Genomic DNA, 18,990 nt, shown 5'->3' with positions numbered 1-18,990 from the left:
TAACACCTGCTGGTGGTTCCCATGTGAACACTGCTTTTTTTTGGTCTTTTGTGGAATGAGGAAAAAACATGTTAAAAAAACACTTATTACACTCTAAAAAATGCTGGGTTAAAAACAACCCAGCGATTGGGTTGTTTTAAGCAAACATTTAACCCAACCGCTGGGTTAAAATGACCCATTAACTGGGTTAAAACAACCCAATTTCTTGGGTTAACTTGGGTTGTTTTTAACCCAGCATTTTTTAGAGTGTATATCACAGTTTAGTAAGACATAACTTAGTAAGACATAAAAAGGCACAAGATGTAAGATTTTTGGATTAAATTATCCAAAAAACACTAGAACAATGTTATACATTTTGTTGACTTGGAAACATTTGGGATAATGTAAGTACAAGAATATTTAAATCCAGAGAAATTTAACCAGGACACGGACCATGTCAATGACATCATACCCACATTATCCTCGATTTCCATTTTTCTGATTTCTGATCTGTTTTATTTTGTAGAAACCATGGAAACGCCAAAGACGCTTTAATATATGATTTGTTTTATTAGACAGGTGAGAAACAGTTTGGATTCATTCATCGACAGAAAAATATACATTGTTATACAGCTCAACAAAGTTAGTCTTATTGTTTAAATCTCATTTTCTTGATTTACGGTGAGTACCATGTTTGCTATGCCTAATATGATCTCGCTACTGCAGTGTGAACAAGTGTCTCATAGCAGCCATCGAGTGAACGCAGAGTAGCATTATAACATTCATTTTAACCACACTCAAATGTATCAAATATGATAAACAGCGCTGCGTTCTCCCACATACACGACAGAAGAAGCTGAAGTGGCCGTCTGCGGCATAATAAAAGTGCTGCGAAATCCAGGCGTCATCAAGCTACAACCTTATTTTTTTAATAAGCAACCTCTAGCAGCAAAAAATTGCATATTGAGGGTTTAAAATAAAACCTTAATGAAAGCAAACATCTAGATTTTCAACACAAAAGTACAAGCCACATGACTACAGATTTTGAGATATCAGCTGATCATATACTTATCTTAATAGTTTACTTATAAAGGTTAATCCACTACACCTATAAAACCTGTGACCTTCCCTTCTGAAAACATATTTTGCCATATGAATATTTACATATTAAAATATATTTAAATATACTCTTCACCCTCCACCAAGAAAATTGTGTGGGTTTCAAAAAAGATGAAATACAGTTTATAAGTTCTACATCAATAGTATTTATAGCTTTAATCAAATCAAAAGACCTGTATCTGGGCTGAGACTATATTTAACATAAAAAAAACATTGATTATGTTGTGTATTTTACTATCATAACATCTGTTACAAAGCAGCAGGGAAGAAATGGCAATGATTGGCCATGGTAACAAATTAGCTATGGAAACAAACAAGGGAGTAGCAACAAGGGTAACCAGGACCTAAACACAGGAAGTGAACACAGAAAAAATGGAATAGAAACACTTCAACATAAAAGTCCTTAACCACGAGACTGGCTGGACTCATGACAACATCACCCTATATTAATGGCACATGAGCAGTACTTTTTATTTCATGGTTTGGTAGTCCTCAGTGTTGTTTGAGTCCACAGCAAAGACAGATCTGACAGATCTGAAGAACTTCCTGTACTGCTGTCTGATCTGAAGAAGAATGAGACGAGAGGAGCTGAGTTAGACTGGGTAAACCCAGCCTGATCTGCCGGCGATTTGATTTCGGCCTGCAGCTCAGGCATGAAAACCTGTACATTAATTTAGCCTGCTTCTGTTACACTTTTGCGGGAACCAATCACAGACTGGCTTATCCCCCTGGCGCGCTATTGGCGGGTTTAACATGATGATGGATAGAGAAGCGATGGGTTGTTGCCCTTTGAGCACGCCTCTTGTGGTCTGATTGGTTGAAGGATTATCCAATTACGCAAAGTAATTTGAATTATGCTCGTTGATCATGCCTCTTGTGCAGTAGAAAATGCATAGCAGACTCCCCAGACCAATGTTCAATCTTAAATTGAGCTTGGTCTGGTGATAGCCAGACAAGAGCTGAGTGACTTCATGACATCAATTTATTATTTTTTTACAGTAGTTTCAGAGGGTAAAGTTGAGCTAACTTAAAAAATAAGGCAACTCAACATTCAACATTCTCATTCAACTTTTTAAGTTAACTCAACTAATTTGCTTCAGTTAAATTCAACTTAAAAACTCTTGTTCATGAAATGAGTAGCAGATAATCTTTTGAATTTAAAAATTCTTGTCAAGGCAACTAAACAATGTTTATCAATGCAAGCAGCTACAACCTTGTTTTTCATCTCCATGTTTGATTTGTGTAGACATGAGACGTGTTGAGGTGTTGAGCTATATGTGCTTCTCACTGCAACTTTTGTGTCTGCCTGGGTGAAATGGGTAAACTGTGCCTCTAGTTTTAAGAGGCAAATTATGTTCATGTTGTGTAGTTAACTTTTAAAATCAAACATGGAGATGAAAAAACAAGGATTGCAGCTGCGTAAATTGTTAAATATTGTTTAGTTGCCTTGGCAATAAGTTTTAAGTTAAATAGATTACCTGCTACTGATTTCACGAACAAACGTTTTTAAGTTGACTTTAACTGGAGCAAATTTGTTAAGTTAAAAAGTTGAGTGTGATTCCCATGACCATGACCATAACTAGAACATGACCAATCGCGATGTTGCGGTCATAAAGGAGAGAGAGTCTCCTCTGCCACACCCCGATCTACCGTCCTTGAGAGAGATGTACTTTGGCTGGTGGCCAAGGTGACCTGAGGGTTGCAGTGTGGTATAAAGAACCCCGACAATCATTCCTCGGGCCACACACCCCCCTCTTGCGCAATGCGAGTGCGCGCAGTCGGTGCTGACTTCCCTTCGTCAACTCAAGGGCAAGAATGCGGTTCCACTGAAGTTATTTCAGAGGCTCCTGGGGCATATGGCATCCGTAGCCATGGTAATGCTGCTCGGATTGCTTCATATGACACTGCCTCAGCACTGGCCTCGCGATCGAGTTCTGAGATGGGCATGGCAACTAGGCACGCTCCGGGTCAAAGTGGCTCGGGCCTGCCGTCTTACCTTCAACCCATGCGAACCTCACTTTCCACGGGCCAGAGTTCCCTTAGAACGAGTTTTTCTTCTTTGGCCAATGGGCTCGGTGCCCGCGAACCTCTGACCGTAACTCATTTCAGCTTGTTTTTGATAGCGAGTTTTAGTAAAGTAAAATAACGTTACACCAAAATGGATCGTTTTTTGCTCCCTAAACGTCCACGTTCTGAGTCACATCCTGAAACGAGAAACGAGAAACGAGACTGTGAAGGTGCAGACACAACACTCGTCGTCACTGAGCCTCAGGAACAAGAAAATCCTGGGGATGAACTTGAAGACGGAGAATCGGCGCCGGCGGTTTCCATTGAGGATGCTAACGTTACGGTTTGTGCTGCAGGTCAGACTAGGGTTGCCACCCGTCCCGTAAGATACGGAATCATCCCGTATTTACAAGCAAAATGACGCGTCCTGTATCAAACTAATACGGGATGCAAATTGTCCCATATTTTACATAGGTCCACACATAGTTCAATTAACATACAGATTTTGCAGTGTGGAGAATACTGATAGCAAGTATAAAGAAATCAATTTCACAATAAGTAGTACAGGAGCTCATTTGTGCGTGATTGCATTTTAGCAGCTTTGTTGCCATAACGGTGGAGTCTCGAGAACATGCGCTGTGACGTGTGCCTGTAATCTTGCGGGTTTTTTTAAAAGCATGTCGAGCTTGCGTCGCGTCCACCATTTGAACGCAAGATCTCCAGATATAGAAATGAATATCAAAAAGGTATCAATGGGTCTGTCCAGTAACTTATGATGAACTTCAGGCCAACTGCACACTTTATGAGAAGCATTTCAGTGTCTCAGACTGACTGACTTAAAGCAACAGCAGTGACAGACCGGTCTATGTGACACACACCTCCGTGCTTCTAAAGGTATAGGCCTATAGTTTTTTTTTAATGGATAAAATATAATATAATATTCCATACATTATCAGAGCTTGGCAGACAGAATTATTAATTTTTTAGACAGGGTAATTAATAGATTATAGACTAATAAATGTTATTATTAATTTATAATTTAGCTAGGCTATATTAATCATACATAATAAATAATCCTGTCATATAAAGTTTATGACATTTAAAAAATATTTAGATAAAACTGGGACAAATAATTACATGATAATATAGCCATAATTTAAGTAAATTAATAAAAAAAATTACATTTTTGAAATTCAAAAAAGTGATTACTGGTTCAGAATGACTGCTTAAAGGGACAGTTCACCCAAAAATGAAAATTCTGTCATCATTTACTCACCCTCAAGTTGTTCCAAACATGTATACATTTCTTTGTCATGTTGAACACACAGAACGATTAATATGGAAGTCAATGGTTCCCCCAAAGCAGTCTGGTTACAAACTTTCTTCTAATTATCTTCTTTTGTGTTCAGCAGAACAAATAAACTCATACAGGTTTGGACATCATAAGGGAGTAAATGATGACAGAATTTTCATTTTGGGTGAAATATCCCTTTAAAGTGCACCAAATAGGCTCTAAAGAGTTCTTTAGAAATAAATTAATGGGTGTCCCTTATTTGGCCACACTAAAGGTGCCAACCCTAGGTCAGACTAGTGTGTTGGTAACTGGCTGTGATTTCGTGATCTGAGCATTTTAGGCCGAAGCGTGTCTGTTGCAGCTCCGTTGTATTCAGGGCTCGACTGTGACATAATTGTGTGAAATAATATTTTCAGAGGTTTACATTGGCAGGCTTATGTATGTTGTATCTATAGCCCTTGCATTGAATACTTAGGCCTATTATAATATAATATATATATATATATATATATATATATATATATATATATATATATATATATATATATATATATATATATATATATATATATATATATATATATATATATATATATATATATATATATATATATATATATATATATATATATATATGCCTATAGTTGCAGAACGAATATAGTTAATGCGGGTGTGTACGCATTAATTTATACCAGGGTGGTCCAATGCGACTCCATAATGCCATAATGACGCCGCAAAATTCAAAGCACCTTCTCTTAAGTGTTGAGCATCCCCATAGCACCTGCAACAGAAAATCTCTGGAGCTGCCACTGCTTGTGAATGTCTTACACATCATTCGTAGATCTTTCTTACCCGTTACAAATTTTCTCTATGTGTATACAAAGCATTTGCAACCCTTTCTGCGTCCCCTAATCTAAAGTTTAGACTATTCACCACTTGTGAATGTCTTACACATCATTCGTAGAGCTTTCTTACCCGTTACAAATTATCTGTATGTGTATAAAAGGCATTTACAACCCTTTCTGCATCCCCTGATTGCTACAACAAATGTAAGTTACATGTGAAAATTCAATTCTGCTATTCCTCACCTGTTGCAATAGAAATGTGTAAATAGGTAAATCATATGATTACTGTAAGCATTTAACTCCTGTTCGTCACATATTGACGCTTGGTCAGTTCCCAGCATAATTTTACATTTCTTTTCTTTTTTTATTTACGGTATTCAGACACGTCAGCTTTGACAGCATTGGCTGTCGTATGTCTCGTGGCCAATTGCGTCATTACGTCAGCTTTGATTGTAAAATGCCATTGGCTCTCGTGTGTCTTGTGACCAATTGCGTCATGCTAAAGAGTCATGTATCATTTGAATGGGAAATATGAACTGACCAAGTGTCAATATTAGGGATGCACCGATACCGATACCGGTATCTGGTATCGGCCTCGATACCACATTTTCGAAAGTACTCGTACTCGTTAAAAGTCCCCCGATACCGGGGACGATACCACGGTCTGAGAAATGTCTATGTTTGAACAGTGTGTAAGGGGTTAATCTCAGGCGCCGAGTGCCCGCCCCCAGGCCCCGGCTGCAGCTCAGAGCGGGGAGAAGGCAAGACGAGACGAGACATGTCAGCCGTGTGGAACTATTTCAAAGTGAATGAAGACGACAAAACAAAGGCGGACTGCAAATTGTGCTCCGCGAAATTGTCCAGAGGAGGCTCAAAAGGTAGCGACTGCTGACTGCTGATAATGCAGAAAAGCTACTTTTCTTAAAAAAAAACCTGCCACTCACTTTTTCTAAATAGGCTCCATTAAGTGAGTCATCATAGACTTGATGTTAATACCTACCTCAGTTGCACTGACTGCCACAGTTCTATGTTGGTGGATGTTGTTAGTTTATTCAAATATTGTGCACTAAATAGCAAAGATGTTTATTAATGCCCCTTGTGTTGTCCAAAGCAGCAGAGTTTACAACAAACTGAAAAAAATACTTGAGTTGCACTGTCACTGTTTAAATTTTTTTAAATAATTATTTATTCTGTAATATGTTGCATACAACATGCTTTTCATTTTAAATAAATGTTCTTAATTCCAAACTAGTCCCTTGTTTTTTTGTTAAATTATTTGACTAAAGCTGTTACCTGTAAATTTAAATCATGTTTTTTTTATTAAGTACTCGGTATCGGCGAGTACTGAAATGCAAGTACTCGTACTCGTACTCGTTTTCCAAAAAAGTGGTATCGGTGCATCCCTAGTCAATATGTGTAATCATCATTTACTTATGGTTTGATTATCATTTGTTCATGATTAACAATTGTTTATTGAGATAATGGCACGTTGACATTTCAGTGATTAATAGTCAAGTCAACTTTATTTATATAGCTATACTATAGTACTATAGTAACTTAATAACCATTTACTAAGGATCTGTTTGATTATTTTTTGATACGCTATTTTTGTTAGCATATTACTTAATAATCATTTATGATTGTCTAGTCATGATTTGAAAATGATTCATTTATCATTATCTAATAACTAATCATTTATAACTGAATCTACAAAACATAAAAAATGTAACATAATTTATTAAACATTTCTGAAATGCAGTCATATTTTGTAAATTATTAGTTCATCATTAACTAATCAATTGTAAATGACTTAAATCTAAATCTACAAAACATACGTAAAATAATTCACATTTCACTTATTAATCATTTATGAACGCATAGTCATGTTTCGTAAATTATTAGTTAATCATTTACTAATCACTTGTAAATTACTTGTAACGGAATTTACAAAACATACACTCACAGAAATATTTCACCCAAAATTTAAGATTTATGTAATTTTATTAAATGACAAATTCCCATTTATATTTTTTTCATATTTTTAACACAAATCTACCAAATAAACTTTACACAATTTATTTTCATTAGGATAATAAAACCTATTTATTTAAAATACATAAAGTTTATTGTATAAATTGCATAATAATTAAGAGAACTAAATCAGGATAATTAAAAAAGTTAAATAACATTTATTTGAATCATGTTAAATGTATATTCATGGCAGAGTTAGTTTTTATGCATTTACATCTATTTGATTTTATTTAAAAACTCATATTTTTAAAATCTATACATTAAAAGTAAATAAACTCTAAAAGATTTACTCAATTTTACAATTTATTTAATGCAATTAGTTAATAAATACTAACATTGTTTGAATAATAAGAGTTATAAAACAAACAAGATTCTGTTATTTAAAGTTTATGTGATTGGTTTTCATCAAAGTTATGAAAAAAAATCCATTTGGGAAACAGGAAACGACGTCACTTTCGCTTGACACAAGCCCTCGAGATATTGTGGGAATCCGTCACACACATCCCACTGAGCAAAGGCGTACGTTGAAAAGACGTCCACTGAGGAGCCAGAATGAAAGTTTTTATGACGTCTGTTTTTGACGTGTTCTGCACGTCCGATATAAACGCTCATGGAACCTCAAGGTTAAAAACTAGTTCAAATTATGGACATATTTTCCATTTGTAATTGCAAAGCAACTCACAGACAGTGTGTGTTTGTCCAGAAATCATGAAAATAAAATAAACTTAGCTCACACCTTTAGACACTTTAGACAATTTAGCATCTGTAATTCTCACATCTTTGGATCGTGAGAGAATCGTGGGATTCAATCCAGGATCTTCTTGCTGTGAGGAGACAGTGTTTCCCACTGAGACACTGGTGCTGCCCTTAATCACAGACATAAGACACACTTTGACTATTTCTGTCAGACGTCTACAGAAGCTCTTACTGAGAATTAACAGAGCTTTAGATGTTGATGTTTATGTTTCATTTGAAGTCACCATTGTGGTGGGAAGCGTTTGCTTTAGTTGGGCTCTTGGTCCCTGTACTTGAGTTAGCTTTTCTTTGGCTGCTGTAACTGTGTGTGAGAAACACAATAGTTATGGCTGAGAAAGCAAAGATAAAGTGACTTCAGGTGTTGTCAGCTTCTTGTTGATGACTAAATCATCAGAAGTCTAGAATCTGATGTTGTGCTTTTGAGTTTTGTGTTCTTGTTTGGCAAATAATAATTTGTTTATATACTACAACCTTGTGAATCTGCTGTATTGACACCAATAGCAATAAACAAATCACTCATATTGAAAGATGATAAAACAGCAGGTGCACATTGTTTTGAGAAAATATTTCTCATAGTCACACACAGACATCAAGATTTTGCATATGATTCACAACAACGGTGACAATCATAAAAAAAAAACTTCATGCTGCAATGCATGATGGGTAGCTTCAAAGTACAAAACTCAAAACTCATGCTTGATTGTCACCGTTGTTGTGAATCATATGCAAAATCTTGATGTCTGTGTGTGACTATGAGAAATATTTTCTCAAAACAATGTGCACCTGCTGTTTTATCATCTTTCAATATGAGTGATTTGTTTATTGCTATTGGTGTCAATACAGCAGATTCACAAGGTTGTAGTATATAAACAAATTATTATTTGCCAAACAAGAACACAAAACTCAAAAGCACAACATCAGATTCTAGACTTCTGATGATTTAGTCATCAACAAGAAGCTGACAACACCTGAAGTCACTTTATCTTTGCTTTCTCAGCCATAACTATTGTGTTTCTCACACACAGTTACAGCAGCCAAAGAAAAGCTAACTCAAGTACAGGGACCAAGAGCCCAACTAAAGCAAACGCTTCCCACCACAATGGTGACTTCAAATTAACCATAAACATCAACCTCTAAACCTCTGTTAATTCTCAGTAAGAGCTTCTGTAGACGTCTGACAGAAATAGTCAAAGTGTGTCTTATGTCTGTGATTAAGGGCAGCTCCAGTGTCTCAGTGTGAAACACTGTCTCCTCACAGCAAGAAGATCCTGGATTGAATCCCACGATTCTCTCACGATCCAAAGATGTGTGAATTACAGATGCTAAGTTGTCTAAAGTGTCTAAAGGTGTGAGCTAAGTTTCTTTTATTTTCATGATTTCTGGACAAACACACACTGTCTGTGAGTTGCTTTGCAATTACAAATGGAAAATATGTCCATAATTTGAACTAGTTTTTAACCTTGAGGTTCCATGAGCGTTTATATCGGACGTGCAGAACACGTCAAAAACAGACGTCATAAAAACTTTCATTCTGGCTCCTCAGTGGACGTCTTTTCAACGTACGCCTTTGCTCAGTGGGATGTGTGTGACGGATTCCCACAATATCTCGAGGGCTTGTGTCCAGCGAAAGTGACGTCGTTTCCTGTTTCCCAAATGGATTTTTTTTCATAACTTTGATGAAAACCAATCACATAAACTTTAAATAACAGAATCTTGTTTGTTTTATAACTCTTATTATTCAAACAATGTTAGTATTTATTAACTAATTGCATTAAATAAATTGTAAAATTGATTAAATCTTTTAGAGTTTATTTACTTTTAATGTATAGATTTTAAAAATATGAGTTTTTAAATAAAATCAAATAGATGTAAATGCATAAAAACTAACTCTGCCATGAATATACATTTAACATGATTCAAATAAATGTTATTTAACTGTTTTAATTATCCTGATTTAGTTCTCTTAATTATTATGCAATTTATACAATAAACTTTATGTATTTTAAATAAATAGGTTTTATTATCCTAATGAAAATAAATTGTGTAAAGTTTATTTGGTAGATTTGTGTTAAAATTATGAAAAAAATATAAATGGGAATTTGTCATTTAATAAAATTACATAAATCTTAAATTTTGGGTGAAATATTTCTGTGAGTGTACATAAAATGTTAGCATATCACTTGATAATCATTTATGAATGTTTTTTAAATGATTAGTTCATCATTAACTAACCACTTATAAATGACTTACAACTGAACGTTATTATAAAGTGTTACCTAAATTTCTGACATTTGGAGTTTGAGTTTTTGGCCTGTTTGAACACTGTTTGACATGGAATATGGTGGTAAATTGAGTGATGTCTGACCTGATCATTGAGGACACAATAGATCAGGAAGATGAAGGTTCCCTGCTGGGAGTTCACAATCAGGAAGATGATCTCCAGCGTCTTATTGCCATTAGTGAAGAAACCCAGAATCCAGGAGCAACCAAGAACCACAAACTGAGCCAGTGTTTTAAACGCCATAATCCTACAGAGAAAGAAAGAGAATTTGTATATCTTTATTGATTATATATTTTATGGAGTGTTCAAATCATAATGTTTTGTTACTTGGTTTGTTTCATCTGTGAAACTTCAGCGTTCAGATTTTTGAGAGTTGAGTTCAGATTGATGATGATGCAGATGAAGAGAATCGTGTTTAACTGAAAAATAGAAAAATAGTAATCACCTTGTTTTCCTTGTAATATTAATAAAATCATGAAAAATAATAAATGTGCTTACTGCTAGTATGGCACAAACAGGACCCAGAAAACTCCAGATAAAACCTTTATCCAGTTTAATCCAGCAGCTGTTTAGAGGAAAACACAATACAAGAACTGAATGAATCTGTCAAAAATGCTGTTTGGTGTTGATTTATGTTTTTTTCTTTTAATCTTGTATCCAATGTGTTTATACAGTATATGTTAAGCTGTACTTTTATCAGATGGCAGAAATATCACAATAGCCCAGAGCTGTTTTATTTGCTTCTAATCAAATTTATTTAAACAACTACAACAATAACTCACTGTTCGCTGCCGTAGCCTTCAGGAAACAGCCCGACAGACACGCTCACCACAACCAGAGCAACCGTATATCCAATCACACACAGGAATCCACTGCTAAGCACCTCCCTCTTTTTGGAGCTGATCTGTGATAGGTTCTTCACACAGATGAAGAGCAGCACAGCTTCAATGGACATCCACACAAAGCCGGAGAGAAAGAGGAAGTGCAGCACACCTGATATCACGTCACACAACACCTGGAGAGCATGAGAGACGGTTATGATGATTCTCAGTGAGGCTGTGCTGAGCTGTAGGGCTCCTTCATCATTCTCACCTTCTGATGGCGTTGTATGCGGATCAGGAACCGTTGTGTGAGCAGGAACAGAAGGTGAGCCAACAGCAGACTCACGCAGAGGTTGATTCGAGCCACATTATTCACTCCAGGACTCCACTGACAAAGGGCAAAGGTCAACAGGGCCAAACTGAAGAACACCAGCCCCACGGGCACACACACCAAATTCAACAGCTCCATCAGTGAGTTGCTCTGCTCTGAGTTGCTCTGAGAAAACATGTCAGAGTACATGAGTGCCAAATCTGTGCTGTTCTTCAATGCTCTCTATAAATGTTCTCGTACCTCTGATGGGCGGCTGGTTTGCATGATGAGAGCGAATGTGGACAGATGAACACAGGAACACACAGTGAAGCTGCTGTTGGTCTCTAAAACAGAACAACCATCTACAATCCACTCGCTGATATTCCAGTACACACAGGACAGAGAACCGCTTGGGTCGACCTTCACAGGCTAGATACAACATTGTATATTAGAGAAAAAAAAATTGGGTTCACAGTAAATCATAACAGTGGAGTCAAATAAATTAGCTCACCTTGTGTTTGAGGGTGAAGTTGACTGGTTTGGTGAGTTTAGTGTTGTTGGTTTGTTGAAGAGTAGCTGAGATCACAGTGGACATCATGGTTTTAATCGTGTCATTTGAATTGTTGAAGAAGTCAGGCTTCAGTAGATTCTCCATTGTGTTAAAACTCATGAAAGCCACAGCAGCTGATCCTGTGTGACAGACCAACATAAAACGAGTCACATCAATTTGTAAAAAAAAAAAAAAATTCCCATTTCAAACTTCCCAGCAGGCACAGGATGTAGACTCCAACGTCAGTCAGACACGTATTACCAGCTTCACTTAGCCTCTTACTAACCAGGGGTGCGTTTCCCAAAACCATAGTTGCTAACCTGTTAGCAGCTTAGGTCATTGGCAATGGGAAACTGCATTGCAACCAACAAAGTTGCTAACTTAGTTAGCAACTATGGTTTTGGGATACGCACCCCAGATTGACTTTATTTCTGTCAGACGTCTACAGAAGCTCTTATTGAATTAACAGAGGTTTAGATGTTGATGTTTTGTGTGATGTCACCATTATGGTGATCAGTGTTTGCTTTAGTTGGGCAGTTTGACTCTTGACCTTTTAACTTTAGTTTTTCTCTGGCTGCTGTAACTGTGTTTGTTATTGCAAGAACTGCAAGATAATTGTGTTCAGATGATGTCAGCTATTTGATGATAATAAAGATATGATCATTAAATAGTGTTTGATTTACTGATTATAATCAGAGTCTATTATGTGTTTAGGTATCATGTTATTCATTTCTCATTATTAATTGATATAGTCCTGTGATTGTCCAGCAGTGTTCTTATGCCGTGTTCCAGGCAAACCGTAACCCGTGTTTTTCCAACCTTCTACCCGTGAAAGTGGACTGGAACGGCAGCCAAACCCGTGACTTCCCACCCGTGAACTCGTACTAGATCGATGTACTCTCAGTTACGAGTTTTGATATCACATAGCCTGCGAAGCAACAATGGCAGCCCCTACGGGTGCAGTGTTTATGAAACAAATATACAAATAACGCAAAATAAAAAGTATAACAGCTTTTCTTGCCGTCTGCGCTGTTTTTCTCCTCCGTTTCCCTCAAATAAGCAAGGAGTAAGCACCTTCGGCGATAGAAATGATTGTAAATGAGCATACACCCCGTACGGTCCATGATGCTTTTGTTTACATCTAACTACCACACAATTCCTCTTGTGGTTTGAAGTTGTAATTTACGGGCTCAAAAACCTGCCTGGAACGCAGCATAATCTGAGGGATTGTGCACCAAAAAGTTTTAAAGATACACACAGACATTAAATAATCAGCGTATGAATCTCAATAATGGTGACATGCTTCATTCTGCAATGCATTCTGGGTGCATCATACACAACTAGTCAATAGGCCTATTCGCACGGGATAAGTATTATCTGGGGACCTCGTGTGATTTAGAAATTACTCCCCCACATCTGAATTTTGCGTGGCGCATTCGCATGGGATAAGCAAGCCTCTGATTTTACTCGAATTTACTGACTTATCTCCCGGATATGATGTCAAGACTTGTAAATGTTTTTTCTTTATAGCTGTATGAAATTATAAACAGTCGTATCAATATCATTTTGATTGTTTTATAGTAATAAAAATAATATTGTTCAGTTAGAGAACAGACGCTACAATTAAAAACTGCACTGAGCAATATAATAACAATATACAGCGGAAGATTCAGTTTCAAAGCTAAATGTAAAAGCGCCCATTTAAGCGAGTTGTCATTGTACTGTTCTGTATTTGTGTTTTTCATTAAGAATAATATTAAACACACCATTCAAGCAATTTACTCCCAAATTGGTGCTCATTCTAATGTGAAAGTACAATCCGCGCGGCCGCCCGGGAATTCATAACGGTGCGCATTATATGCAGCCTAGCTCCATTCTTCGTGAAAGATAAAGATAGAAATGCGCACAGGAAACAAAAACCTTGCAAAAATGACATACAATCCGCCTAATCCAGGCCAAATCACAGAGATGCCGATTCGCATGGGACTAATATTATCACAGGACCTCGGTGTGCGGCGAAATATGGTAGGTAATTTGCGGGGGAATTTTACTTTACAAATTGCAGACATGGCCGATTCGCACGGGATTAAGATCACAGACATTCTCTGCAATTGACCTATCGGTAAGCCCCTCCCCTCGAACGCAGATGAGCCAATAGCAGATGAGTATCAGTTGCGCTGGGACCGGAACTCGGACATCTTTAGGTGTCAGCGCCATAGAGATGCATTGGAAAATCCGAAGCTCTCATCGGTTTGATGGTGTTTATGCTACAAAAATGCTAAAACGTCGTGCCTGAGGTACTGTAGCACTGATTCCAGGTATCCTGAGAGGATTTTCTGTTTGTCATACTCTCGTTAAGTTACGATTAAAGTCCCTGTTATCATACAAACCGAAATAACTAACTGTTCTCACGTCATGTAACGTTAACACTGTAGGTAAAAAACACGAAGGTCTACATTTCAGTGCCTCTCCATATTAAACTGGTTATATGTAAATTAATTAAATTTTAGATATGTTTAAGGTCTACATTATCTGTCCTACTAAGGAGGACTCCTATTTTGATGGGTATTATAGTCTCCGGGTAACGAAAGGAAGAGCTTGCACGCAGTTTATCCAAGTTGTTTTGCAGATACAAAGTTTACCAGTTATTAGTACCCTCGAAAAGGCATAAGCTCTGTGTATATGTTTGTTTACTGTTAGTTGTATGAGTGTTTTTGTGTAATTTGCTGTGTATGTTAATGGTAATGCAACGGAGAGATAGTTTGTGAATGAGACGTTAATGCGCACTTCTTATGTTTTGTTTGTTCAGCTCTTACGATGATTTTTTTGGAGTGAATAACAATGCAATAAACTTGATAAACCATCAGTAAAGTTTGGCCATCATTCGGACGGGATATATGTTACAATCTGTGTCCAAAAACATCTTGGGATAAGGTTTTCACACTGACAGCTGTACATTGTAAGATATAGCAACTCTGTTTGTTTGTCCGAGTTAGCAACAGTAACTAAGGGGGGCGGGGCTTACCGATAGGTCAATTATTACAAATCACCAGAGGTCCCCACATAATACTAATCCCGTGCGAATAGGGTTTAAGGCTCCCAGAATGCAGAAATAAAGTCAGTCTGGTTAGTAATGTGTGAAGCTGGTAATGCTGTTTGTGGAGTTCTTTAATCCTCCTCTGCTGAGATCTTCAGAGATTTAATGTGCTGCCATACATTTCACCCTTTTTTTTTTACAGTGCGGTGCTTTTTCCAACCAAAATTAAATGTCGGAGCTTGACGTCAAACAAACGTTGGGTTTAGACGTCAAATCGATTTTCATTTTCAACCAAAATATGACGTCTGACTGACGTTGGATTAGTTGGAGTCCAACGTCTTCCTGACGTCACATTGACGTACTGTGCCTACTGGGTTGTTCAGACAAACAGACTTTAACAGCGGCAGAAACTAATGTTCATGTGTGTATTTTCATATGTGCTCAGAACATGTTCATGCTTCTCACATACTTGAAGTGCTGCTCTTGGCAATCTCAAAAAGGTCAATATCCATATGTGCTTTTTCTGTACTGATCGGAGGGATTTCAGATGCATTTGGTCCAACCGCAAGAATTCTTACTTCTACAAGAACAAGAAAGAAAAAAACACATATAATCTCTTATCTATATGTAGCTGATGTGTTTTAATAATTAAAGCCCTGTAATCTTTAAATATAAAAAAAATTATTGGCATTGATAGTTCCAGGAAAAATCTTTAACATTCATGGAAACTTTCTAATGGACAAAAGGTAAAGAAAGAGCGGGCTTCTCCAGAAGACCATATTTAACTATGACGCACACCATCAGCTTTGTTTCTGAAATGTGTCAAAACATAAGTACAAACAGGGACGTAACAGCGCTCTTTACCTGTATTGTTGAGATGAATAATCTGCAAGTCTTGTGTTTCTGTTGGCTTCACCAGTGCAGACACCAGTTTCTCAAAGGCGTTCAGATAAGTGTTTCCATATGACACTTTTGCATTATTATCTTCATTTATGGCCGAGTCTGAAACCTTTATCTGGGCAGCATCAACAATCTTCAAAAAGTCTTCCGCCATCTAATCAAAAACCAAAGAGATACTCCAGTAGAATGCAGATTATTTCTATGACAAGAGAGCATAATCTATGGGTCATTCTCAAAATATGGAGACAAACCCTTCCCTTGATTTTTGAGTCATGGAAAATGTTTTAAATAGTCAAGAAACTCCACATAATTTTATGACATAAAAGCTTAAAGGTAATATGAAATAGTTTAACTCTATATTTTTTTGTATATTTTTGTTTAATCATTTGAGTTAAGTGCCTAAACAGAGCCTTATCCCCTTCATCTTGTACACCAATCCTTTGGCATTTACAGTTTGTTTTAAAAAAAAGTTTTTCCAGGGTTAAGCATTAGCACAAGGTCCAACAACTGTGCAAAAAACTATAAATAAAAATAATCATATAATTTAAGAAGAATGATTGTCGATTAATTTAGTGTTAGAAGAGGCTGTTCAAATATGCATATGGAGATTTTATTGCATTAATAAAATAAATTATATTTAAATATATATATATTTTCCATCAACGTATTTTTATGTACATTTTGGGCCATTGCATTAAAAAAAGACTGGATGTGCAGTAAATTCCCTGGTGTTGAATTAACACCGCTCTGTGTTCATATGGGAAACACCAGCAGGGTGTTAAAGTAACACTAAAGCAGTGTTAGAGTTAATAAGATACTTAAGTGATTAATTGAGTGATGATTGTTTGATTATTGAAGACACCTGATGATAATGAGCAGAATCAATGAAGGAAAGAGAAAAACAAGGACTACAACTGACAGTTATGTACGGATATCTATTAACAACAAACAACCTGCTTGGGTCAGTGAACAGTTTAATCAACAGTTAACACTGTTACAAAAACCACAAACTAACATCAAAAGTTGTCAACCTGCCCAACTAAAGGTAAATCCTTTGCCCAATCACCAGGTAATCATATCCACCTGATGTCACTTCTCTTTAGCTTCCTTTGCTATTTCAAATGTGTTTTACCAACACACATTCTTAGAAGCCAAAATAGGAAGACACTTAATAAGAGTAAAGAGCACAGCTAATGGAAACACTGATCACTGTCATGATGACTTCAGATGAAACACATTAGAGTTAAACTTCTGTTAATTCTCAATAAGAGCTTCTGTAGACGTCTGACAGAAATAAAGTCAGTCTGCTTAGAAATGTGTGAAGCTGGTAATGCTGCCCACTGAGCAAAGGCGTACGTTGAAAAGCCGCTAACCTTGTTGTGAATCATATGCAAAATCTTGATGTCTGTGTGTGACTATGAGAAATATTTTCTCAAAACAATGTGCACCTGCTGTTTTTTCATCTTTCAGGATGAGTGATTTGTTTATTGCTATTGGTGTCAATACAGCAGATTCACAAGGTTACAGTGGCTATATACAATTTATTATTTGCCGAACAAGAACATAAAACTCAAAAGCACAACATCAGATTCTAGACTTCTGATGATTTAGTCATCAACAAGAAGCTGACAACACCTGAAGTCACTTTATCTTTGTTTTCTCAGCCATAACTATTGTGTTTCACACACACAGTTACAGCAGCCAAAGAAAAGCTAACACAAATACGGGGACCAAGAGCCCAACTAAAGCAAACGCTTCCCACCACAATGGTGACTTCAAATGAAACATAAACATCAACATCAACATCTGAAGAGTTTGGTTGCAAAACGCGATAAACGCCATTTTTTGACATTTGGATTTTATTATTGGAAATCACTGTTTAGATGTACCTTAATCTATGTGTGAATTGCTGCCATTAATAAGATTTGAAAATGTACATTTTAAGCCAACTACAAAATGTATTTTTTCACAAAACGCGATATCCGCCAGCCCAGTTTCTTTACAAAGTGCGATATAGAACGTTCAGGATGCCGCGCAAGCTCAGGATGTCACGCGAGGAGAGAGTCACCGCCGGTGAAGTGCTCCGAGTTTGCTCAGTGATTTAACGATAATATCAAAACAAAAAACATATTTTTAAAAAGAGGATTCAATAGGCTAACTAAAAAACGTTTACCAGTTTATACTGTAGGCGAGCTGTCAGTCACGTAGGCTACGTCACTGATCAACAGCTGTCTGTCAGTCAGAGAATCAAAGCTTCAGAGTCAAGCTAACGTTATGGATTTCGATGACGGATTGGAGCCGGTCATTCCAGCTGCTGTTGGGAGAAAGAGGAAGGCATCTTAAGAAAATCATCAAAGGGAGAAGACAAACGGGCAAGGCATTCAGGGGAGGGAAAACATCCAAAGATTAATTGTTGTCATCGTGCGACTGCGAGTAATGTTGGTCTGTCATGCCGACACACACACACACACACACACACACACACACACACACACACACACACACACACACACACACACACACACAAACAAAACATTGATTCACTAGCTTTTCTTAATGGTATTACAGTAGTAGAATATAGCCTAAGGTGGATATATAGCGTTTTGCAAAAAAAAAACAAAAAAAACTTTATGTTGTGTATGTTCTGACCAAAACTAACTCGGAATCTTATTATTATTAATCAATCTTTGTATATACTATTCCATATATTTATGATGTATTGTTTTTTTAACCAATTTAAGATGTTTGACAATGTTAAGATAAATATGTTGCATTTTGGCATGGTTTTTGACTTATTTATGGACATAAAATTAAATAAAAAATATCCTGGATTTGAAGAATATTGTGTCCCGGCCTTCACTGAGCTCAAGTAATAGTTTAATGTACAAAAAATTGTGAATGAACTTGACTGTTGATGTCTTAAATAATAATGTCAAATAACCAACATTTCTCAAAATGGATATATCTCGTTTTGCAACGAAACTCTTCATCTAAACCTCTGTTAATTCTCAGTAAGAGCTTCTGTAGACGTCTGACAGAAATAGTCAAAGTCCCAGCCAG

At 36.7% G+C, this 18,990-nt stretch overlaps 1 protein-coding gene across 1 annotated transcript in view; it reads right to left on the bottom strand.

Moving 5' to 3' along the window:
* Positions 1-532: 532 nt before the first annotated feature.
* Positions 533-18,990, bottom strand: part of LOC307122946 (adhesion G protein-coupled receptor E3-like) — a 52,056-nt gene continuing 33,598 nt past the window's right edge. The window contains exons 5-14 of the mRNA XM_079811289.1: positions 15,895-16,084; positions 15,500-15,610; positions 11,955-12,133; positions 11,705-11,872; positions 11,405-11,629; positions 11,095-11,327; positions 10,811-10,877; positions 10,640-10,731; positions 10,397-10,559; positions 533-1,661 (exon numbers count right to left, since the gene is read on the bottom strand). Coding sequence (XP_079667415.1) covers positions 1,569-1,661; positions 10,397-10,559; positions 10,640-10,731; positions 10,811-10,877; positions 11,095-11,327; positions 11,405-11,629; positions 11,705-11,872; positions 11,955-12,133; positions 15,500-15,610; positions 15,895-16,084 — 1,521 coding nt within the window. The 3' untranslated portion in view covers positions 533-1,568. The remainder of the gene's footprint in view (positions 1,662-10,396; positions 10,560-10,639; positions 10,732-10,810; positions 10,878-11,094; positions 11,328-11,404; positions 11,630-11,704; positions 11,873-11,954; positions 12,134-15,499; positions 15,611-15,894; positions 16,085-18,990) is intronic.

The sequence above is a fragment of the Gobio gobio genome, assembly GCF_949357685.1.
Source record: "Gobio gobio genome assembly, chromosome: 3".
In the NCBI taxonomy this organism is placed as follows: Eukaryota; Metazoa; Chordata; class Actinopteri; order Cypriniformes; family Gobionidae; genus Gobio; species Gobio gobio.
The sequence above is the reverse complement of the archived record's forward strand: the minus strand, read 5'-3'. Positions and strand labels throughout refer to the sequence as shown.